General features: G+C 44.0%; 1 protein-coding gene across 9 annotated transcripts; it reads left to right on the top strand.

Moving 5' to 3' along the window:
* The first annotated feature begins 1,935 nt into the window (after nucleotides 1–1,935).
* On the top strand, nucleotides 1,936–23,645 carry TBC1D2 (TBC1 domain family member 2). Of its 9 annotated transcripts, XM_085566843.1 has the most exons (15): nucleotides 2,015–2,293; nucleotides 2,381–2,471; nucleotides 4,201–4,673; nucleotides 5,301–5,433; nucleotides 6,363–6,498; nucleotides 8,659–8,783; nucleotides 9,377–9,561; nucleotides 10,656–11,042; nucleotides 11,882–11,992; nucleotides 14,694–14,881; nucleotides 15,807–16,277; nucleotides 17,382–17,502; nucleotides 19,490–19,675; nucleotides 20,314–20,435; nucleotides 21,111–23,645. In XM_085566843.1, exons 3-15 carry the CDS (start codon nucleotides 4,281–4,283, stop codon nucleotides 21,310–21,312), a joined length of 2,760 nt encoding a protein of 919 aa, XP_085422969.1. In that variant the 5' UTR covers nucleotides 2,015–2,293; nucleotides 2,381–2,471; nucleotides 4,201–4,280; the 3' UTR covers nucleotides 21,313–23,645. The 9 variants fall into 9 exon arrangements, 7 of the variants coding, with proteins under 7 accessions (XP_021392783.1, XP_021392785.1, XP_085422971.1 ...); XM_021537108.3 differs by having other exon boundaries at nucleotides 1,936–2,471; XM_021537110.3 differs by having other exon boundaries at nucleotides 1,989–2,471; nucleotides 8,659–8,777.
* The last annotated feature ends 46 nt before the right edge of the window (nucleotides 23,646–23,691 follow it).

Here is a 23,691-nt window from a genome sequence, read left to right as displayed (position 1 = left end):
GTGACAATAATTTTTTTCTAATATGTAATCTGGATCTCCCATGTCTCAGGTTAAGGCCATTTCCACTTGTCCTCTCACTGCAGGTATGGCAGGAGACACCGACCCCCACCTCACTACACTCTCTTTTCAGGGAGTTTCAGAGAGCAACGGGGTCAGCCCTGAGCCTCCTCTTCAGGAGACTACACAACCCCAGCTTCCTCAGCCAATTATCATAAGACATGTTTTCTGGTCCTTTTGTGAGCCTTATTCCCTTTTCCAAACATGCTCCATCACATCAGTGTCCTTTTTAAAGTGAGCAGCCCAGAACTGGACATGGCACTTGATGTGCAGCCTTGCCAGTGCCCAAGTACAAGATGACAGTGGGAGTAGGATGATTCTTTTGGAGCCATTTGGGCACTAGCCAGCTGAAGCACTCCAGCAGAGGCTTCCAAGGCACTCACAGGCCAGCCTTCACATAGGTTAGTGCTGTCCTGATGCCGCTGCTTCTGTCACACTCTGCCACCTCTCTCCAGATGTGGCTGACGGGGAGAAGGTAGTTCAGCCTTCAGGGGAAAGAAGGACTTCATGCAATCAGTTATACCCTTCACACTTCCCCCCTTTCCTAGTAGAACTAGACTCAGTCAGTCAGTACTGATGATGTTTAAGAAAGACATGGAGCTATTGAAGAAGGTCCAGTGTAGACAAACATGATTTGGGGCCTGGAGCTTCTCTCTTATGAGGAGAGACTGAGGGAGCTGGGCCTGTTCAGTCCAGAAAAGACTGAGAGGGGATCTCATCAATACATCCAAGTATTTCAAGGGCATGTGACAAGAGGATGCCAGATTCTTTTCAGTGATATCCAGTGACAGGATGAGAAGCAATGGCCTTAAACTAAAACACCGGAACTTTCACCTTGACAGAAGGAAGAATGCATTCTACTCTAGGTGATCCTGCCTTGGCAGGGAGTGTTGGACTAGATGGTTTCCAGAGATCTCTTCCAACCCTAACAATTTTGTGATTCTGTGTGATTCTGTGATCCAGCCTACTGGCCAAATACTAAGAAAAAAAATTTTGAGACAAATGGTTTTTGTCTATGGCAATCTGTAAATTTTGCATGCTGTAATCAGATTTTTGTGCTCTACAGTTTGGCAGTTTAGACCAGTGGAAAGATGGGCCACACCTGGACAAGTTTGTTTTCCACTGTTCTAGTACTAAACTTGGCTAAAGTCAGTGATAAAATTCAGTAACACTTTCTAAACTCAGACACAGCTTTTTTGAGACCAGTGGAAAAGACATTGCACACGAGGAAAAGCAAAGCCATCCAGACTCCTTATTTTTGGGACAGAGGCAAAAGAAGTACTTTCCCAGGCCAGTACAGCACCTGCCAAGGCCAGCAGTGCCTAGCTGCACTGGTAGGAGGAAAGGCAGCTGTTAGAGAGCATGTGAACCTGGCTGTGCTGTGCATCTAGTCCCCTGTGCCCCCAGGACCTGCACTGCTTCATTAGGGTAGTCTGACACACCTATTCCTCGCTGTATCTTTCCATACGCTTTTTCCTTTGGTGCAGCTTGTTCCTATCAGTCTCCAGTGTCCCAGCTCACCAATTTACCACTGTTCTAACCCTGTGAAATGTGCTTGACTGAGCTGAGTTGCCCCAGCCGACTGCACAGCCGTACTTCTCACAGCGTCTACATCCACCACCCGGTGGTTTTGTAGCTCTGGAGAGAAGTGCCCTCATGGCAGATGGCACTTGCTGGTCCCGTCTAACCCACGAGCTTGCTCGCTTGCCTTCCGCGGATCGCATCACCCTGATGAATCACTTTCTTCCCGAAACCCGTCTGAAATGCCCTTTATAGTTGTTGCTGTTATTTGACCCACGCCTACAGCAGACATCCCCCGCGCCGCTGCCCTCCTGCTCCGCCGCCGCGTCCCCGCCGCTGTCCCGGGACCGCCGGGCCCCGCCCCGCCGGCGCCGCCGCAGAGCGGCCCGGCAGGAAGCGCGGGGCGGCGGCCACCGCAGGTATTCCGGTATTGGCGGCGGGGGTGCGGGCTCCCGCGCCGCCACTCCGCCTCCCTTCAAACCCCCGAGCGGCGAGCGCTCAGCTGCGCGCTGCTACAAGCGGTGCCAGGCTCGGGCCAGCCCCGTGCCAGGCTCCGGTCGCCGTCGCTGGTACCCGCGCGGTGCAGCTGGGCTGGGAGGCGCTTCTGCGGCGCTGCGGGAGGCACGGGGAGTGGCGGTGGGGACTGCCTTGTGCTGATCTCACCAACAGCTCCGGAAAGGTTTTTGCAGGGTCCACCCTGATCCGTCGGTGTCAGGTTGGTTTTCGGCTAAATGTATCTTTCAGATAGCCCCCCGGCAGTGACTGGACCGAAGAAAACCTGTTTCTGTTGCATTTGTTGGAGGCTGTAGGTACCTGCTTGGTGGTGCTTGCAGCAATAGCTCCATGCCAGGAGACGGTGACTTCAGGAGCTCCTCTCGACTTCCCTTAAGGAGGTGAGATCTTGTCTAGAGGTCTTTGAATGCAGGTCTGGCATGATTCCTTATAACTTGGTTCTTGAACCTAATGCTCACTAAATAACCCAAAATACTTGCTTGGTCCTGTTTATAGTGTGGACCCATGGACCATCACGCTGGCAAGAAGTGTGATGGAATCTGCAGAGGGTACAGAAGATAATTGTACTGATACTAACGTAAAACTCCCAGGGTCTGTTTGGGAAAGTTGAAAGTGTTTGTTCCTCCTGATGGTATTTCCTTTGTGACAAGGAGTGCTTACATGACTGGATATGTCCATGACATGGCACTTGGTGCTATAGTCTCGTTGAGGTGTTAGGGCATAGGTTGGACTTGAACGCAGAGGTCTCTTCCAACCTCGTTATTTGTGATTCTGTGACTGTTGTTGGCATTTGTGAATGTGTTTAGCACCATGATCCACAGTGTCATGGGAGTTAATTAAAAGAATTTAAATAGCTTTTCACAGAGTGAACATTATTGATAGATGTCTGTAAAGCTAATGTGGGAACAGGAGGGGGCAGCAATAAACACGATGGGGCTTAGCTAGGAAGCATAAACCTTCTTTCAGTTATGAGGACAAGTTGTTCCTAAGAGCAGAGGAAAAAGATCAGCTTGAGAAACATCTCAGTGTGCTCCATTGTATTATCTCATTGACATGAGATACATTAATATGAGCCGTACAGCTGGATGTTGTGTTGAATAATTTTGTGTCTGCAGCTGGTTTCACACTAACTTAACACTGCAGCAATTTATTTGCTCACATATTTGCTTCAGCTATGTTAGGGTCTGGAACTGAAATTTCAAAAAATGCAAGAAGTTATTTATAGATACTTTTCTGGAGAGTTGTTTGCTTTCTTTATACAGGAGCTGTGGGTATCTGCTGCTCTAAGCAAAAAATCACATCTGTCATATGGTTAAGCACTTGAAAAAGTGCTTGGAAACATGGCAAAATTGTCATCCTTGCATAAGGACAAATTTACTTGAATGTGGGCCTGTGAAGCTGGCTACAGCTTTTATGTCTGAGAAATAAGTTGAACTTGAGATTTACAAAGATCTCTTCCAGCCTGAGTTTTATCTTTTGCTTTTACACTTCTGGGACCCAGGTGGTTACTTTGGTCACTAAGGCAACCAAGTCTCTTTTGCAATGACCACAGAATTACTTTCTCTGGTGCATAATCCATCATATGAATCTTTCCTACTGGATGAAGAACTAACATGTAATATGGAGGCATTTTAACAATTATAGTCAGCTGACACAAATTATTCATAAGGATGCTGCATAATGCTGGATTTTTCTCCAGATGCCATGGTTTAAAATACTAGTTGAACATTCAGTGCAAATACCAGAACACACTTACCTGCAATTCATTGACTTATGTGCCTACCCCCAGAGCCATGTTTTCTGCAGCTGTTCCCTAACATTAAGTACGGAATGCCCTGGTCATTGCTATTGATTTGTTATGCCCACAGGCTGTACTTCTTTTTTCCACAAGAGATTATGGTACTGTTTCTTGGCTGCTAGTCCAGCCTAATTTTTGAATAAAGAAGGGAAAAAACAGGTATTAGAGGTCATTAGAGCAGAGGAGAGCAGGGAGCAATGACCAAAAGTAGAACTGGATACCTTGGCTGGGTAGTTTGAAAGCTAGGAAGTATTTTTTTGTCATATGGCAGACTTGAACTTATTCCTTCCCTTTTTTTTTGTTGTCTGCAGTTTCTGTAACAGTGATGATATAATTGGGATCGGCTTATTTACCTAGAGAATTTCCTGTTTCAATCTACTTCCTTAAAGAGATGAAGAAAGGACCAGAAAGTGAAGCATATGCACTTGCTGCTCCAGGCAATTTAGTGGGGTCAGATCCAGACACTAACAGCAACAATGGAACCTCAGCAAGAGAGAAAGACATTCTTCCTTCTCCCAGAGAACTGAAAACCAGCACAGAAACATCCAGAAAGAAACTCTGTGGTTATTTAAATAAGCTGGGCATCAAGGGGCCAATCAAGACCTGGAAGTCTCGCTGGTTCTTTTACGATGAAAACAAATGTCGCTTGCTGTACTACAGAACTGCCCAGGACATTAATCCTTTGGGGTCTATTGATCTCTCCAGTGCCAGCTTTGACTGCAAAATGGAAAATGGGGAAGGAGTTTTTGAGATCAGAACACCAAGCAGAGCTTTTACTTTGAAGGTAATGAAAAATTCTCAGTCAGGACAGACATATCTGTAGTAAGGTATCATTTAGCTTGAGTTTCATTTAAATCCTTGTAGCTTGGATTGCTACCACTTGGACCTAAATTACGTGCATTGTTTTGGCATGTCTGGGACTCCTTACCTGTGAGATGGCTATTGTTTAATAGTAGGAAGAAAGCCAGACTGTGTGCCAAATTGAAGTAATTGAGGAGTCTTGCAGTCTATGTGTAAGTTACAGAACAAAAATTAACTCCTCTGTCTAAAATGGTTGTTCCAAGAGGATTCATTGCTACACTTTTATTTCTGTGTGAAGTCATTGTTAAAAAGTTCTGGGGATGCTTCCTGTCTAAAACAATTGGGACATTTCTGCTTAGTCTTGGACCATAATAAACCAAAACACATTTAAAATTAGGTCAGCGGTCCACTGAGATTCTACCCCTTAAGGCCATACTAAGGACTTCCTCTGTCCTCCCAAATCAGTGTTAGGACAGACGATGCAGATACAGTATAGGCTTGATACAGCTGACTTTTTTTCCTGCTGGCTTGTGCAGGAAAGTGGTGGTCATCTCCTCAGGCTCTGTCTTGTGTTGATGAGATTATTCCACTCCCTTTCCTGTTTTGTTAGGCAATCAGCAAACAGGCAATGATGTACTGGCTGCAGCAACTGCAAATGAGACGTTGGGAATTTTGCAACACTCAGAGCAGATTTCCTGTGGGCAGCTCCCAGCTTGTGAATGAACCTCTGGCTGGAAGAACAAGTAGGTGTTGCACATGTTAGCCTTTCTTCTGCTTTCAGCCCCCTGGTGATGAATGGTGTTCCTCATCTGGAAATGGGTAGAAGTTTTGGCCAGGCTTTTAAATGCAGATGCCAACTATCAGTACTTGGCCAGTGTTTGGCACTTCTTCTTATTATGTATAAAAGTGAGTTAGTGACCTCCTAATCCACAGCATATGTTTGGAGATTTTCAGGTGTCTTGTGATCATCTTGATTTCCTCACACATGTGAAATGTGCACATTTGATATATCGCTCTTGTAAGGCCTCTTAAATTTAGAGCAAGAAAGTTTTTTTTCAGCAGTGGGCTGGAGATGTCCATTCCTAGAAGTGGTAGTAGGCAGGTCAGTGGATCAGGGAAGGGCACAACCAGGGTATCCACCTGTTTAGTAATGATCAGATGCACATTTTGTTTGAAACAAATAATCCCCTCCCTGGTAAGTGTCTGCTCTAAAAGGTTCTTGCTACAGCAGGCAAAAATTTGGTAACAAACTGTGCTTTCAGAGTGTTATCTGCACATTAAAACTATCAAATGTGGTTTGGAATGTGGGAAGAGAACAGCAAAATTCTCCTTCCTTATACCTTTGGGCAGTTAAAGTTTGATTGTTTAAAGTTAGTCATGCTCATATATATAGTTGAAATAATTTGATTGTCCTTGAGTAGATAATTCTGTTTGTACATAGAAATTTATGTAATTTGACATAAAATTAAGGAAACGGAAAATGTTTCCTTAATTTTTCCTACCCAACTGTCCTTGGTCACTTGAACATGTAATGTATACCTGTAGTATACATTAGTATACTGTAGTAAACTGTTGTGGCTGCTAGATTACATGAAAGACCCAAAGTCCAATGGAATTCAATCTTGCTCATTTACTTTTTTGTCCTGTTTTGTTTTTACATTTGTAAATGTAGTTGACAGTGAAGACTTTCTGCCTCTTGTGAAAACACCAACAGAAGCAGTGGGTTTAAAGGCAGCATCTTTGCCTGCACCCCAAATGTCTACTGCTTTGCAGAACATCTCCCTTAAGCACCCTTGGACGGAGATACAGTAAGTGTATGAAGAGATCTGCAGTGCAGTTGACATGCTGGCCTGCTACTGTGTGCCTTCCTTACCTGCTATGTATTGTGTGCAGTGGGACTTTTGCCTAGACGGGAGAACTGTGAAGCACCTTTATGGAGGCTAGTCCAGCCCAAAGTAAACTTCCTGCAGATGGGTCTTTCGCATCCCCTTGTTCTGATGCATTTCACATAATCTAGTTCTCTCAGCAAAGATCCTGGTAGTAAACCTAGGATTTGGTTAAACTCTCTTCGTGTAGTCAATGCTTTGCCTGCGTAATGTGATGCATCTGCACAGCAGTCTTGGAAGAGCACATGGTCAGGTTCAGCTGTACTCAGTAGGTAGTCATAGAAGCCCATTAGCTCTTCCCAGTAGTTTCAAAGGAGCATGAGTGTAGTGTATCTCCAGAGCAGGAACTCCAGGGAAAAGGAGCTTAAGGCTGTAATGTGGCCTCACTGCACAACTTGCTCTTGCTTGCTGAGTTTCAAGGGTGTTAGTATTCCTACTGCCTGCTTCTGTTGCAATGGACAGCCCCATCAGGTTAAAAAGTTACTAGACTTGGGCAGTTACAGTTTCACAAAGACAAACTCATCAGTATCTCTGTATTTCCTAGTCACTTATTTACACATAATCAAAAATGAGTAAATGGCCATAGGTGTGGTAGGCAGCCAGGCACCTGCCAAATATTGTTGTTGTGGAAGTTGCCTGTATTTTTTTTTACCACCACTGCTGCAGCTACAGTCTGATGCTTATATGAAGAAAGATCCCCCATGAGACCAGCGTTTCATGTTAGCAGCTTCATTTAGAGTTAGGAAAGCAGCAGACCCTGAGTCTTTTATAGACTTCAAAACAAGAGACTTGTTTTATTTTAGCTGATGGACAGCACAGGAGGAGAAGGAAAAGACCTGTATGCATACTTTCAGGTATAGGTTTTACACAAACTACTTGTACGTTTGTAGTTCCTCAAAGTAATCTGTTCTATTTTTCAGGCTATGGATTCTTTCCTACTCACATTGATTAAAACTAACACAAACGTGTCTTTGGCCCCTGCTCCTGTGCTGTGTAACAGTTGTCTCTTTCCAGCTTCAAGTTGTCTTGCTCCCCTTGTTCAGTAAATGTTTCTCCAGGCTCTATCACTGTTACGCTGGGTCTTCATGAGCGTAGCACATCTGGATCCCTGAGCTGCTGTAGTCTCATGGGGAAAACAGTGCAGCATTAGGTAGGGAAAAGTAGGAAAGTTGCATTGGATGAGTAGTAACTGCAGACTACAGGGACTGAAGGTCTGCTAGTCTTACGCACCAGTATGTTCTCCAAGGTCAGCAATGTCTGCTCTTCTGCTCTGGAGCCTTTTAGTAGCAAGGCAAAAGGATAACAGTACCTAAGTGGCAGCTTCATTTACAGTTAGGAAAGCAGTGAACACTGAGTCTTTTATAGATCTCAAAACAATGGATTTGTTTTTTGTGTGAGCTGAAGGACAGCACAGGAGGAGAAGATGACTTGTATGCATACTTTCTGGTACAGGTTTTACACAAACTACTTGTACCTTTGTAGTTCCACATGATTCTATAAAGTAATCTTTTAGTGCTTCTGGCAATATCTGATAGCAGCAGTTGTAATAAACTGTTTCTGGGTCTGACTGCAGTTTTGTTCTGGAAACTCTTTATTACACTTTATGACTTTGTAAATAACCTTTGGCAAGGTTATTTATTAAATGTTTCAGAGCACAGGACCTGTGGCTATTTCAAATGTGATAATTTGTCCTAATTTTGGCTGTGTTGTAGGTAACTGAGCTTCTCTTGGCACTTGAGGATTTCTGAAGTGAACTAAGGATAGGGATGGATGAAGGAAGTGAAGGAGAGAGGAAAGGATGTGGTTGGTGTACATTACCTTTGATCCCTCTCTTTGATCTGATGTGTTTATGTTTAGGGCTCAAGCACATGGGGAAAAATAATCTGATTTTACATTGCTGTGCTGTACTGATTCTGTGGCATCTTCCTAGTTTACACTGGTTACAACCTTGCTCTCCTCAGACTCACCAATTTGATAGAGTTCATTTTCTCAGCACATGAAGGAGATAAGTTTTGGGAGGAGGCTGGCTGCAGTGATCATGACTTCTGTTCACTAGGCGGTCTTGATCTTTTCTTGTTTCAGAAACACTGTCTACAACATTTGTGGCTCCAAGCAGCTCTGGGGGAGCAATGGGAATGTCTTTAGCTTTGATGAATTCCAAGAGCATCCTGAGAATGTGGATGAGGAGCAAGAGGCAGAAGGTGCAGGTGATTGTTACTGAGCTGCGTGAGCTGACTGGGATGTCTTCTAGCAGGGATTAGCAGGAATGGAAAGGAGATGGTGGCAAGTTTTCCAGGGATATGAATCTCTATTACATTGTCTCAAGCCTCTTCCTATGTTGTTGCCACAAGACTGACTCCTTTGGCTCTGCTTCAGGCTCCATCTGTCTCTATCTTCTACCTCTGGAACCTTTTGCAGAAGCAAAAAATAAATCCAAAAAACCATCTGGCCATCAGCTTGTGACTGTGCAGCAATTACACTTTTACCTCAAAGAAATAAATCTTAAGTGTGGCAGCTCCACTGCATGCATACCATTCCATGGTGGTAACTTTCATTTGCTGTGTGCCAGATTCATGAGCAGGGTACAAGGTGGGTTAACAGGTAAAACTATCACAACTTTGTTTATTGTGGGCATATCAGTGTCTGATCGATCCCTACTGTTTTGGATCCAACCCTGTGGGTCAATTTTCAATATTCTGTATGCCAGCCTTCTCTGCGGAATTGTTGAGTCCCCATAAGAAGACTTGGGAGTCCATAGTAGCAAAGCAATTCTGTCTAAATTAAATCTATCTCCCCTCAGTTAAGGAAGGGACCCTGGAAGATGGGAGGATGGGGCCCAGGCTGAAGTGGATTAGGAAAGCCAGGTGGATGAACAGTGGCTTCCCAGGCTCTGAAGAATTGTTGAGGGAGAAGAACTCAGTGGATAAAGTGAGTGACCTTCAGCAACAGATTCTGACACTCACAGAGGAAGTCAAGTCACAGAAGGTGAGTGTGGTGAAGAGACTGCTATTTCTAAGGGTCAGGGCCCTGAGGTTTGGTTGGTCAATGTGTAAGGGACTCCCTTACACATTGGTGTGGTGCAAGCACTGAGAAGTGCTCAGCAGGCAGTAATTGGAGACCAGTTGAAGTGCCTGGTGTGTGCCTAAGTGAAAAAAAGAAGATATCCAGCCATGTCTAGGAAGTGCAGCTAGGTGTAAGAGGGAGGTAAAACAAATCCAAGTGTACTGTGGTGTTATCTTGCTTGTGCATCTCTGTTGCTCACTAAGTACAGTCCTGAATAGGTACTATGACACTGGTGAGAACTGCCATGGTGTTAACAGCAGGTCATTCTTTTTGAACAGTGACCCACCTTTAAGGTGTGATTTGACTGTAAGAAGTCAGGGCATAGGTCACTGCAAGGGCTGTCTCTCATGAATGACATTGTTCTTCAAAGCATGGAGCAATGCCAGGTTCTCTGCTAATGGTGCTGGTAGCTCATCCAGCAGAAGAGGCAGGAGAGCCAAGTCCCATGTTGGGCTTTCAGATGTGTCCTTAATTTGCCCTCTTAAATGTCCGAGATGGCTGAGCCTGAATCAGCAACAAGTTGTGGGGTAAGGTTCCATGCTTTCATGCAGGATAGAGTGAGGGAGGTTAAAATGGATACTGCGGTTTCCTTCTAGTAGCACAGGTAGTTGCAAACAGCATTATTTCCCTCCCATTTTACCACATGGCTGACCAGATCTCCATGTTCTCTGCTGGGCCTCCCAAGAATGACTGTAGGAAAGCCAGAGTTCAGACAGTGTGGGCAGCAGCTTTTCTGCTACCAATCCAAGTCAGGTCATCTGTGAACTGCCATAGAGACCTTTCAGGCCCAGCTCTGAGAGCAGAATGTCTCACAGTGGTGTCACTGCAGATTCAAGATCAGGCCCAGCTCTGAGAGCAGAATGTCTCACAGTGGTGTCACTGCAGATTCAAGATTTCTATTGTTTTCCTTCTGATAGCAGTCAGTTTCAAGATATTTCACTAGTGGGTCTGTGCTGTCCATAATACCATTGCCCTGAACAGCACAGTGTTATGATGGTTTTGCATTCCCTTTCCAGGAACTGGTCAAACTTCTTCACAAAGCTCTGGAGGCAGCCCAGCAGGAGAAGCGAGTATCTAGCATGTATCTCACAGCAGCAGAAGATAAGGACAGGCTGGAGCTGGTGCGCCACAAAGTGAGACAAATTGCAGATCTGACAAGTCGACTGGAAGCTCTTGAACAAGAAAAGAAGGAACTGGAGCAGATACTGACTTTGAGAGACAGCCATATCCAGGAGCTCAAGGAACATGTGCAGCTTTTGATGGAGAAGAACCATGCCAAACAGAAAGTCATCATGACCTTGACAGAGCAGATGGCCCGAAAACTCTCTGACCCCCTGCAAGAAGCTAACACTATCACTGTAGAGACATTGTATAAGCAGCAGGAGGAGATTGAGCATCTGAAGGTATGTGAGATGGCACAGGTCTTTAGGGCCCATTTTTATGCCCTCAGGTTCAGTGGGAGGGTGTTCTTTGCAGTAAGCACAGAATATACTTCTGGTTGCTCCATCCCTCTCCAAACGGGAGGAAGGCTGGAAGGGGCTCACCTGATGCCAGTAGGGTACTAAAAAGCATCTGAGTCAGTTTCAGCTTCAGCTTAGAGGCTGTTTTGTTTGCTTTACTGTATTCATTCAGTGCCTGCCACTTTATTTTCTTTCCTTTCATAGCTGCAGCCTGACTTCCTGCCTTCACGTACTTTGTTGCTGTATGTTTCTCTCTTGCAGTTTCCCAATACATCCTGGTTCTTTCAGATGCAGGTTGTTTTATATGTGCACAGCTTATGGGTTAGGTGAGGTGGAGAATTGCCAAAAGAGCTACTTCTGTGGAGAGTGTTCATTTTTTCTGCCAGCCATGGGGCTAAGATTTGTTTCATATTAAAAAAAAAGAAAAAAAAAAAAAGAAACCAATCAAAATTTAACCAATCAACCAAATAAAATCCAAACAAAACACATATATTCTTAATCTTATTTAAGTGTATCCCTGGCTTTATATGATCTAGATCTCTACAGTGTTTTTAAATGTGTATATACATTTAGCATTTTCAAGAGTCTTGTTGATGCATGACAGTATTGTGCCTTGATTTCCTTTGTAGGCAATATTTGTAATGGGGAGTCCTGTCTGCTCCTCAGAACACAGAATTTTTGAGATATTTTATTGTCCTTAACTTAATCTGATGTCCCTGAAATGGGAGGGATTTTAAGCCCCTCAAGATCTATCCTTGTGTGACTGTTTTGCTTCATGGCAGGATGATATTGATGCATACAAAACCCAGAACCAGTTTCTCAATTCTGAGATCCACCAGGTTACTCGACTCTGGACAAGTGTTGCTGAGAATGAAAAAGCTCTTCTGATGAAGGTAGGGCCAAGTGACCTTTTTTCTTTGGTTGGTACTGTTACTAATTTATTTTCAAAGTTTCTCTTCTGTGGCACAAGATTAGATTTTGATCCACAAGGAATAAGCTTTCTTGTGTTTTTTTGAGTGTGACCTCTTTACTTCTTTCTGCTGTTCCCAAATTAGACATGATAATTTTAATTCTTTAACAGAAGTAAAATACCTGTGAAGATCAGTCTTAATTGTGCTGAAACTTAACACAAATTTCTGTATTTCAGCTATGCAAATAAAAAAACAACCCTGTGTAGGCAATCAGAAAAGTTTCCTGAGAGCTGACAGATTAATTCCTGACTCCATCTATTCATGGTTTCTTTGCTGGTCGTGGCACTACTAGGTGGCAGCATCCTTGAAGTCCTGCAGTTAGATCAGAGTTATTATGTTCTCCTATGTTGTATTTTTATTTCTAGCTTTGTAAGTGGGAAAAACCTGGTTACTCTCAAACTTGTCTAATCCTATTTTCTGGTTCTGAACCACTCTCAAGGCTGGAGCGGTGTGCTGGCATTTGTTCTGTGGGTTTTGCCCAGGATTTACTTCCCTGTGTTTTAAGGTATTGTTGAGAATGAGTGTCTTGGGTTGTTTAAAGAATCACTGGCAAAGGTTAGGCATAGCAGGTTCAGTATTGAAGTGAAAGCATGGCAAAGCTCATTGCCAAGGTTCACTGTGCTACTTACTAGATGGTTAAAGCACACGAAGATAAAATAGTACTAATAAAACATATAATCAGTCAATCTAAAACTAAAATCAATTAAAAATCTATGTGGAAGCTGGGAATGGAAAAGGGTAAGGATGGGAGAGCTTTAACATAAAAGGAAAAAGGGAGGCCCTCCCATCGAGCCACAAGGTTCAGTGTGGACTCCTGCGCAAAACTTGGCTCTGGACTTGAACAATAGTTTGGGCCTAAAGATTTTAATGCACTTAAACTTAACAGCACTTAAACAATGGCTGAATTGAAACAATTTACAAAAGATTCTATGGAATTTACTGCAATCACAATAGTAACTCACAGGCCTAAATTACTAACCTAAAATACTTGAGAATCTAAGATTCCAGGTACATTTTCTGTAGCATAATCACCCAGACCTAGAGTACATACAAGGTATGTGTGAAAACTCTCCCTTGAGCTCAGTGAAGTGCTCATGTCAGATGTCTTCATCTTCTCAGCAGGCAAAGGGTTGAGCCTTGAGGAGTGGGGGTATTGACCCAGGCTTTGTCATCATCATTTGCCGGTGGTGCTCCAAGTACAGCAAATTTGAGAGTTCTCTGGCTCTGAGAGGCCTCACTCAGAGAGAGGTTACTGGTCACAGCCCACTGTGGTCCAGGACACCTCCAAGGGTCTCACTTGGAACCACTGTTTATAGGTTCATAAGAGAATTGCCTTTAGTCATAATAATTTGCCATCCTGGCTGCAATTGGTAACTTTTGAAAAAACTTGATGACAGAAACATTCCTCCACTTGAGTTTGCAAGAAAAATAAGTTTCTAATGGTTAAAAACCAAAGCTCATTAGCACCAATTCCTGGGAGCCTGTGCTTCTTGTGCTTTCTAATAAGCACAAGAGCTTAGCCCAGGTGCTGTTCATTAACACTGAGGCCTAACAAGCATTTCTGAAATCATGATGTGGCATTAGGTGGGGGAGTGCACCACTACAGGGTGTGTATACACATACACATACGCATGGCTTCTGGGACAGGGCAAAAAGCTGCTTCTGGAGTGTTATTATCATTCTTATATCTGTTTGCTTTCTAGATCTTAGAAACCCTGCCTTCCTCCTAACTTACTGCCCTCTCATCCTGACACTTCCATAACCTTCAAAAATGAAGTAATCACACGAGCCCAGTATGCTCAGTGTGAGGCAGAATGCTGACTAAAGGGCTGGTGTGAAAGAAACCATGCTCCTTTCTGTCCCCTCTATATGCAATCTAATTCTTTCTGTTTCGTTCTTGTTTTCAACTTTTTCCCACTGAACAGGAATCTTTGCTGAGCTTCCTGTGAGACACTGGGTGAGTCTTGTCACCTGTGTGGCCTCAGTTCCCCACTTGTGGAGTGCACTAATAATCCTTATTAATTTTTTTTTGCTTTTTGTGCCAAGGCCTAAGGTGGTAGCAGGTACTGTCCTGCTGGGCTTCCTGTGCATGAGAAATGATGTCTACCAGTGCCATGGGACTGGAGATGCTGAAGGGCATTTGGTCACCTAGTCTGTGGTGCTACCATGTATCCTGAAAATGCTATACTTACAGCTCAGTCTCTGGAGTGGTATGTTTTATCAGGATACAGCTCAATGTGGTGTAGAGAGATTGTCTGAGGTTAAGGGATAAAGACAGCAGAAACCCAGACGCAGATCTGGCTCTTTAACTGTGTCCTTAGTTGAGCTGGTGGGGTGTGGCATCTACTGATGCAATGCAGTAGTTAAAGTAGGTGATGATGTAGTATGTCTCCCACTCAATAAGCAACTTCTTTAGCACGCTAGATACTGCAGCTTGTGTTTGTTCATAGACTGTGGTGATTCATTCATGGCTGCAATTCCACTGATTGTGGAAAACTACTAAATGTGCTTCCTGGGGCTTTGCTCTGCAGAAGTCTTTATGTGCAGGCCAGGCCAGTAGAGAGCAGTGGCAACACAGGAAGGACTATCACTGAGCGAGCTCTTTCTCTTGTTTCCCCATCAGTGTGCCTGCCTGCAAGCAAGAAACTGCCAGATGGAGAGCAAATACCTGACAGTCTTGAGAAAGCTGCAGGAGGCTGTGCCTGGCCTGCCCAACTCTCATACTGAACTTGTGAAGAACCTCATCCAGGAGGCTCTCCAGTGGGATGTGAAGGAAGAAGCAGAAGAAGGTTTTAACTTGAACCCTGTAAGGTAAGAGTTAAGAGCATGGGGATATTCACAGCTTTGTAGAAGCCTGTCTGCAAAGGGAAGTGTGCAGGCATGATACATCTAATAACATTCTATAGTAGGGGCCTACATTTGTGTCTATGCCTTCCTACACAGTCAGGGCCCCTGTTCTGTAGGAGTTCCCATTTTATCTGTTTGGTCAATCTCACAGGTTCTCCATGTAGCTTTGGAGATGAGACCCCCTAGGTTTTTTGTGAAGAGTCTCCCACCTTGTGGACAGATGGTGCACAAACCTTGACAAGCTGTACTATCTATACTCTTGGTGTGTTTTGATCAGTACGAGATTTTCACTGTGTACAAGCAAACATCAGAAAGGACTGTGGATATCTGTTCTTTGATCTCATGCCCCAAAGCCTTTCCAGTCCTCTCCTACAGAACTATTTCTGCACTGGGAGAGGGTAGGGAGAAGATACACAGGGTGGGCTCAGGATTTCTTTAGGGGCTGATTAGGGGTCTACTGAGGTTGGTATGCAGCTCAGAGAAAAGTTACTCTTGAGTTGGTGAGTGTATGCCAGTGCTGCAGGTTCTCATTTGTCTTTAAGACTCTGAGGTAGGCAGTCACATGCAGTGAAGTGGAGGAGTACTGTTACAAGTGAGTGTTTGAGATCACTTAAAAAAAATCCTAGCAAAGGTATCAGCAAAACCCTGATTTAATATTAAGTGACAGCACAACACAGTGAAGTTGAGGTCTAAGGATAATTTCTCAGATCTCAGTGCAGCCTGGAAAGGGAGGGGGGTGGGGGGTGCACACCCACAAGGACTTGTGCGCTGGTATGGGTGATGTGAGCCTGGCAGCAGGTTGTAGCTGGGTTGATCCCAAACAGTAAGTGTCCTTGACACAGGTACCAGCACTGTCATTTGAACTAAACACTGCTTTGTGTCCCTCCAGTGAGTATGATGAGTATGGGTTTATGACTGTACCTGACTATGAAATTGAGGACTGGAAACTTCTGGCCAGAATCCAAGCCCTTGAGATAAAGTCCAACAAACTGTGGAGCCAGGAAATAGTGGAGAAGCCCCTCCGTGACAGATGGAACAGTATTGGAGAGTTGAACCCCTCTGCAGAGCTGAAGAGCTTAATCCGAAGTGGCATCCCAGTGGAGCATCGGCAGCGGGTGTGGAGCTGGATGGTCAGCCGGCACTGCAGCCCAGTGCCTGGCCACTACCAGCGGCTGCTGGAGCAGAGCAGGAGCACCGAGCACCCGGCCTGCCGGCAGATTGAGCTTGACCTGCCCCGTACACTGACCAACAACAAGCATTTCTCCTCTCCCACCTCCCAGCTCATCCCCAGGCTCCGGAGGGTGTTAGTGGCATTCTCCTGGCACAATCCTGCCATTGGGTACTGCCAGGGATTGAACAGGTATGCTGCTTCTTCATGAGATGGCACTGAAAAGGTGTAGACATGTACTCCAGGCTGTGATTCAAGCAGCCTCAGGCTCTTGCCTCTCTACAGATTCTGTCCTAGCTCTAGGTATTTAATTGCAGAATTCTTTGACTTATTTTTCATCCAGTGTTGTTACTGGGATCCAGAAAGCAGCAGGTTGCATTTGCATGGCATCTCTATAGTTACAGAATGGGAAAGAATAGCTACAGAAGGAAGAGTGAAGCAGTCCCAGAATAACACCACAAGGCTGAGGCTGAATTTTTAAGTAGTAATGTAAAGTCATAAAGCAGAAGAACACCCTGGTGGTTCCCTTTTTTGCTGAGAACAGTTGGAGGAAATGGTGGGAAGTGTTAACATGCAAGAGAGTTGCAGGAAACAACACAAAGAAAGACTGTGGAAAACATGGTTGTTCTGTCTGGAAAAGAGAAGATTCAGAGAATATGAAAGTTTCTTTCATTCCCAAAGAAGGCTATAGGAAAGATCAACCTAAATTTCCTAGAATTGTGCTGCCAAGTAGAAAAGGCAGTAGGCATTATGTGTAAGTACAGAATTTCTAGTTGGGCCTTTTCACATGAGGGAGGTTTGTGTAAGCTATTTATTCCTAATGATCTTTGGATGGTCTTCAGAAATATGATAGAAGCTTTCCCCCAGATAGCCCTTAATATAAGGGATCATCTTTCTAGTCTGTCTAAAAGGCAGTAAGTCACAGTTGAAAGAGGTCAGAGGTATAAAAGAATGTATGGAGATTATATCACATAATATGAAGTACCTTTTTGTGACCTCTTTCTTGTATTGAAATAGCCAAAATCAGCACTACTAACTTCAGCGGATCTACAGAACATTTCATTAGCTGGGAAACCTGGCTTTGTCAGACCAGAGCCATATTGGAATGAAGGTCAGATCCCTGTGGTTCCTTCAGAAACGGATCACTTGCCTCTGTCTGGCTGTCCTGCCACATTTGGTATTTTGGATGCCAATGGAGCTGGAGCCATGCAAAAAGACCTCTTGTATTCTTCAATTTCTGTGTTGATGACTCCTCCTGCAGTACTGAATTCTCTCACCATGTCTTGTCCATCACAGATTGGCAGCTGTTGCTCTCCTGGTCCTAGAAGATGAGGAAAGTGCTTTCTGGTGTCTGGTCTATATTGTGGAGAACCTAATGCCAGCAGACTACTACAGTGAGACACTAATAACATCACAGGTGAGCTGAGCACCCTCACATCTGCTTGAACTCTCATACAGTGATGTGCAGTAAAGATTTAAAAGTGAGTAGTCAACCTGCCGTGTGTTTGATTTCTCACAGGACAGTGCTACCACCTTAGAATTCCTTCCACTGCAGAGGTGTTGGAGACTTGAGAGTACAAAATTCTTACACTGACACAGAGCAGCAAAACTGGTCAATTGTTACACTCAGAGCAGCAAAATTGGTCACCAGCTCTAGGAAATGAGGTACCACTCCCGAGTAATAAAATGAAATCAGGTTAGTCAGAAGGAAAGTGGCCATTAATTGCACAGTTACTTATTTTAAAGAAGTCTTAACAGAAGTGAAGCAGCAAATTCTGGTATATATAGACTGAATATGAGGAAGGCACCATTTTGAAGCCCTTCAGTTTTTGAAGCTGCACTCTTATCTTCGGAGTGCCATGTACATGTGCTGAGATTTTTATATTCACTGTATTTGCCTCAGTTCATGATCAAGCATGGTGTTAGTTCTCACTACTGGGCTGTCTGCACATCAGAAAAGATTCTGGCCTTTTGATACCAACTGTTGTGCTGCAAATAGCTTACTCACCTGATTCAAAATCACTGGATTTCAAGGATTTCAGTCTGTCTTGTGCCAGATATCTATGTCCTCGCAGGCAGACAGAGGTAAGCTAACTCCTATGTAGTTCAATGGAATTGTAATTGTGTGCCCATATCACCCACATCCATCAGTGTCTGGTCTGGTAAGCCTTGCTGTGACCTTGATGTCTCTGTTTTATGTGGTCCTTTCAGAGGAAAAAAGGGTTTGTTTTTATCTGTGGGCCCACAATAGAGGAGGCTTCAAGAGTCAATAGCTGAGAGTGACTGATGACACTGAATTTGTTGACTAACTTTTACTGGGATAGTGGTGTGGTGGTGGAGAGGCCAACTCATAGACTGGAGAAACAGTTAAATTACTTTGAAGATAGCAAAATGCCTCTCCAGAGGAGATTGTGTTAGCTGTGGGATTTAATAGACAGCACTCAATACTGAACAAGTAGAGACTGACAGGGAAAATATGACAGACTGAAGTGGCTTACCTACATTCAGTGAGAAAACACTATCAACTGAAAGTGTGCTTTAGAAAGAATTTCTGACCTCATGGTTGGTATCTGAAAATCTAGCCAAGACTCCTGTAAAGAGGAGCATCTAACGGTTAGCTTGATAAAGTGAGTTGGCTGTAAAACTTAAAATTGGAAATTTTGAAGACAAAGCATATTACTTGTATGGTTTGTAGCCCTGTGCCACAGCTAAGTAGGCTGATACAGCTGGGACATTAATATAATATGGCAGAGGGAAGCCCTAAACATGATCCTGTTCTTTAGCACTTACCCTCCAGAGAGCACAGCTCTGCTGAGATGAAACCTTTACAAACCTGGATTGAGGATCTCACTGACTTAATTTCTTTGTTTTGGCTCATGCAACCAGAAGCAAAACACAGACAGTACTCAGACCATAAAGAGAAGCTTAAGTGAGAGGATCAGGTTCCGCTTGCAAAGTCAGAGGTATTTGAGGTGTCTGTTGGGCTATGTAGAGTCATTCAGACCTGGGCAGGTTTTAATGCCTGTCATTCAATCGGGTGCTCATGGTGTCACAGAAAATCCCAGTAAGACCAATGCAGGATGATGTGTCAGATTTTCCCTCTCAGTTTTGAGATTGGGAAGGAATATGATTCTTTGAGTGAGAAGAATGTATGTTTCTCTGCTTCTATCTTAGCCTTGTTTCAGCTCCATGCCTTGCTCTGGATACTGCATACAAGTACACTGGTCAGTGAGTTTGAAGAGACAAAGGATGCTCTGCTCCTCCTAGGGTGTGTTTCACTAGAAGGCAGCACTATTGATGACCCTGACATGCAAGGGCTATTGTCCTGTTGCACTGCTCCTCTCCTCTAACAGCAGAACTGCTCTTGATTAGGACTTCATTGTTTTCTTTTTTGTCAATTTTAGGTAGATCAGAGAGTCTTCAAAGACTTCCTGTCTGAGAAGCTGCCTTGCCTCATGGCTCATTTTGAACAGTATCGGATTGATGTCTCACTCATCACCTTCAACTGGTTTCTCGTGGCCTTTGTGGACAGCTTGGTCAGCGACATCCTCCTGCGAGTGTGGGATGCCTTCTTGTATGAGGGAACTAAGGTGTGCCTCTCACTCTAGGCCTTCCTCTCATCTGTACCATCTGTGTGGCATAGTGATAGGGTGATGGGCATACACATATATCAAAGATATGTGTGACTGAGCTGCTTGTCCTATCCTGCCTCTTTGGTGGCATGCCTTGATGTCTTCAAGCCCCTGTTTTCTATGTACTTGCTGCTAGTAGGCTGACCTAGTCCCTGATTCTGTGCACTTGGTACTTTTTAGCAGATAGTTGTGCTGTAAAACATCTCTGTGGAAGGCCTTGGTGTCTCCTACTCTGTGACACAACTAAGACTATTACAGATAAAGGAAGCATAAGATAGGCAGTATCTGAAAATGTGAGTCCTGCATTGTCCCTGTGCATAGGGAAAACTGCAGAACCCTTGTGAAATCCCTGTAGGGTACTTTTGTAGAGCCTGCTATTCTCTGGGGTTGCAATTTAGCCAACAGATGGTCATTCTCTTGAGATTATGTCTGTACTCCTTTAGGCCTGCCCTTGTGCATACTGTTGAGAGCAAGAGTAACCCTGGATCTAGACTGTACTGCAGTGCTGTGTGCCCAACATCATCTTTCATTCCAGGATGGCCTGGACCTTCAGTTACTTATAACTTTATCCACTCAAATATGCTTCAACCCTCCAGGTAATTTTCCGCTATGCTCTTGCGATTTTTAAATACAATGAAGAGGAAATCCTAAGAATTCATGACAGTGTGGAGATCTACCAGTATCTACGCTTCTTCACAAGGTTGATCACGGATGGCAGGTAGGACTCAGTTGTAGACAAGCTTTCATTGTGTACTTGTACTTGCTTGCCTGTTGGGTCCATTTAACAGGAATTGCGACTAGTTTATTAAGAGAAACACAAATGCATTGATAGGTTTGTGGGACATAGATCCATTTGTCTCTTTTTGACTTTCCCTTCATGACATTACTTAAAATCTTTTTGTCTCAAGCAAAGGCATGCTACAGCAGAGCAAGCCACAATGTCTGGGTTAGTCTTGTAGTAGCTGGTACTTGTGCTAGTGATTGCTGGGTTTCTCTCAGCTGTAGTTGGGGTGTTTGGGAACACAACACAATCCATGATCTTGAATGGCAACATATCTCTGAGATGAAGGTTTCTGTGATCAGAAAAGCTCAACATCAGGAATATTCCTTCCTGACAAGCCATCAGAATTGGCATCTGATCCATTATCTCCTAAATGATGGCTGCACACTGATACCTTAAAAGGTGGGATGGTACATGTGTATATGAAGTACTGCTTGGGTTGGTGTTTGTGTGGGAAAGAATTCCTTTAATTCTTGGCTGTTTGGTGACTTAGCTCAGAGAGCTGAAGTCTGTGGTCCTGCTCTTTAATACCCCGGAATGCTCTTGGTGTATCTGTTACAATGTGTTACCAGCCAGTAAATAAGTTGACCACAGCTGTCCTTTCTATTGTAGGAAGCTGATGAACATTGCCTTCAATGACTTAAACCCCTTCCCCATGAAACTGCTGAGGAACCGTCGGTCAATGCACAGAGAAGAGCTGGAGGCAGAGCTGCGTGAACTTGAACAGATCAAGGCAGCCTATGTGAAAGAGAGAGCAGAGCAGGGACCTCAGGACTTGGAGGAGGTAGTTAGTGAAGAGGAAGAAGAGAGCTAACAAAAAGAGAGTTCATCATCACTTCCCTCCCATACTGCAGAAGATCATCTGTAGCAACTGTCAGTGAGAAATGGACCACAGGAGGAAGCGTGGTCACAGGAGCTCATGTACCCCAATAAGCAAGGCTGTATGGGACCATTTTGGAGACCAAGTCAGATTTATAATGGATTGGAAGGTGTCAGGGGAGTTTAATCCTCTTCTATATTTCTCCCCATTTAGCCCATCCTGTCCTGTGCAGTTCAGGATTACAGCTGAGGGTGCAGAAGAAATATCAGTTGTGGTGTCATGACAGGAACTAACATGATGCAAAAGACCAAGCAGGGCTTTTATTCATTTTTGGATGGAAGCTTGAATGAGGTCTTTACTACAAGTAAAATGTCCAGAGATAACGAACCAAGAACACTCCCTTGTTACCTAAAGCTTCAGAACTGGTCAGGAAAAAACTTCTCTTAAACAGCATGGTGCCTTCATTGTCTAGCCTGCCAGGAGAGTGTGTTTTTAACATTGTTACTGATCAAGACACTGTCTCCAGATGAGTGTTGGGTCTGTGGAGGTTCTGAAAGCTGGAGGACATCAGCCCATGGGATGCAGGCTGGGACCAGGAAACAGATCGTGGGAGAGTAGAGTTCTTCCTGTAGGAAGTTCATGGGAGCACAAGGTGTCTTCTGCTTTGCTGGGAAATATTGTGAGCTTTCTCTCCTCATGTTTAGCTTTTAGGCCCTGGTATCACTCTATGCTGGTGAGTTTGCTCCATGGAGGAACTCTAATCTCTGTATGAAACCAGCCTTCCTGTAGGCAGGGCCAAGTGTTATGTGGACTTTTACTGGGGATGACTGGATTTTCTGATAGTCTCACTCCTGGCCATCTCCTGCCCCATGGTTACAGTCCTCCTGTGCTGGGTTTTCACATTGATATCCCTGTCTCTGAGTTCCATTCATTATGAGAGGGACAAAGGTTTTTCTATAGGAGTTTATGATATTGAAGGTGTTTTGTCCATGGCATATGGCTGGTAGTGAACCTGAAAACCCTGGGAACAAGGTCACAAAAGATGACTTGATATTCTTTAGAAAAAAACATTAATGTCCCTTGAACCAAGGAGCTGGCCTCCATGGGTCTAGCACACAGAGATACCCTATCTGCCTCTGGAAATGGGGTCTGACAGCCTTCTGCCCTGCCTCCAGGCTCACCCATCCCCTGCCTGTGCAGCTCAGCTCTCCACTGACCCAGGATGAGTCAACTGTTTAGATAAATACAACTTATTTTTCCTTAACATGATGCCAGATCCTGCTGCCTCACTTTCCTGCTGAGTGGTGTATTACTCCAGGTGTACCTGCAGTGCTGGCACAGATAGCATGCAGCAGACACTGCTGTAAGGGGCGGGGGCTCTATGTTTTTAGACTGACCTTGAACCCAAATGGCTTATGCTTTCTTTAACTATCTAGTGGTTAATAACCCAGCCCTTCAAGTTGTCAGTACTTGTAGAGAGGAAGGAAAGGGAGGAATTCATAGCCCACAGTGTTCTCAGCCCCTTTCTTCTTGGGCTGTAGCCAAGATGACAGACTCTAGTGGAATTGTTGTCTATTCACCTGAGATACATGGTCTGCCTCACTGGACAAATCAGCAACTTTCAATGCCTTATAGAAGACTGAGATGGGAGAGACCTGTGGAGGTCAACCACATGGCAGAGAAGTAATCAAAGTGGAAGTGAAATTTTTGGGACGAGTGGACAGGTCCCCTGAAGGTCACTGAGAGCTGCACACATTAAAAGTCTGGGATGAGAAGGAAATGTTACTGGAAGCCTGCTACAGTATCTCAAAGAAAAAAATAAGCTCATTTAAAAAGTATGCCATCTAGAGAAGTCTAAAAGGCAGAAGGTTTTTCTTCACATATTATACTGCTAATCTGTTTATAGACGTATGTTCATGAGTGCACACAGAATTTAGCCATTGTTACAGACATTATCTTCTAAATCAAGACCATGAAAATTAGATGTTTACTTACAATTTTGTTTCCTAGAGCTTTCTGCAACAGATTAAGAATCTTTCCTCCTGATTTGCCCTTATGTTTAATAATAAAGGCATTTGAAACATGTATTATTAGACTAAACCACAGCCTGACTATGATCTGTGTGATACATAAAGTCATCTGACATAGACCTAAAGATCAAGATACTGATCCTGATGGAGAATTCTGAAAATAATTTTAAAATTAAATTGGAAGGGAAGGACATGTGAGGGTTGTTTTAAAGTTTCTTTTCTTTTGTGTCTTACTCAGCTCTTGGTTTTAGTCCAAATATATTTGCTGAGGACTATCTTCTCTGGTCCTATTGATAACCAGTTGTGGTCATTCTTTATTAAACTGTGGTGGATGTAGGAATGT

The sequence above is a fragment of the Lonchura striata genome, chromosome Z (genome assembly GCF_050655825.1).
Source record: "Lonchura striata isolate lonStrDom1 chromosome Z, ASM5065582v1, whole genome shotgun sequence".
In the NCBI taxonomy this organism is placed as follows: Eukaryota; Metazoa; Chordata; class Aves; order Passeriformes; family Estrildidae; genus Lonchura; species Lonchura striata.
Note: the sequence above shows the minus strand (reverse complement) of the source record. Positions and strands in the feature narration are given on the sequence as shown.

Bases quoted from the DNA above. Each gene is read 5' to 3' on its own strand.
- TBC1D2 (XM_021537108.3), top strand. From the start codon at position 4,281: ATGAAGAAAGGACCAGAAAGTGAAGCATATGCACTTGCTGCTCCAGGC. The intron at 4,674-5,300 runs GTAATGAAAAAT...CTGTTTTGTTAG, and splicing joins GCAGAGCTTTTACTTTGAAG to GCAATCAGCAAACAGGCAAT. The intron at 8,784-9,376 runs GTGATTGTTACT...ATCTCCCCTCAG, and splicing joins GCAAGAGGCAGAAGGTGCAG to TTAAGGAAGGGACCCTGGAA.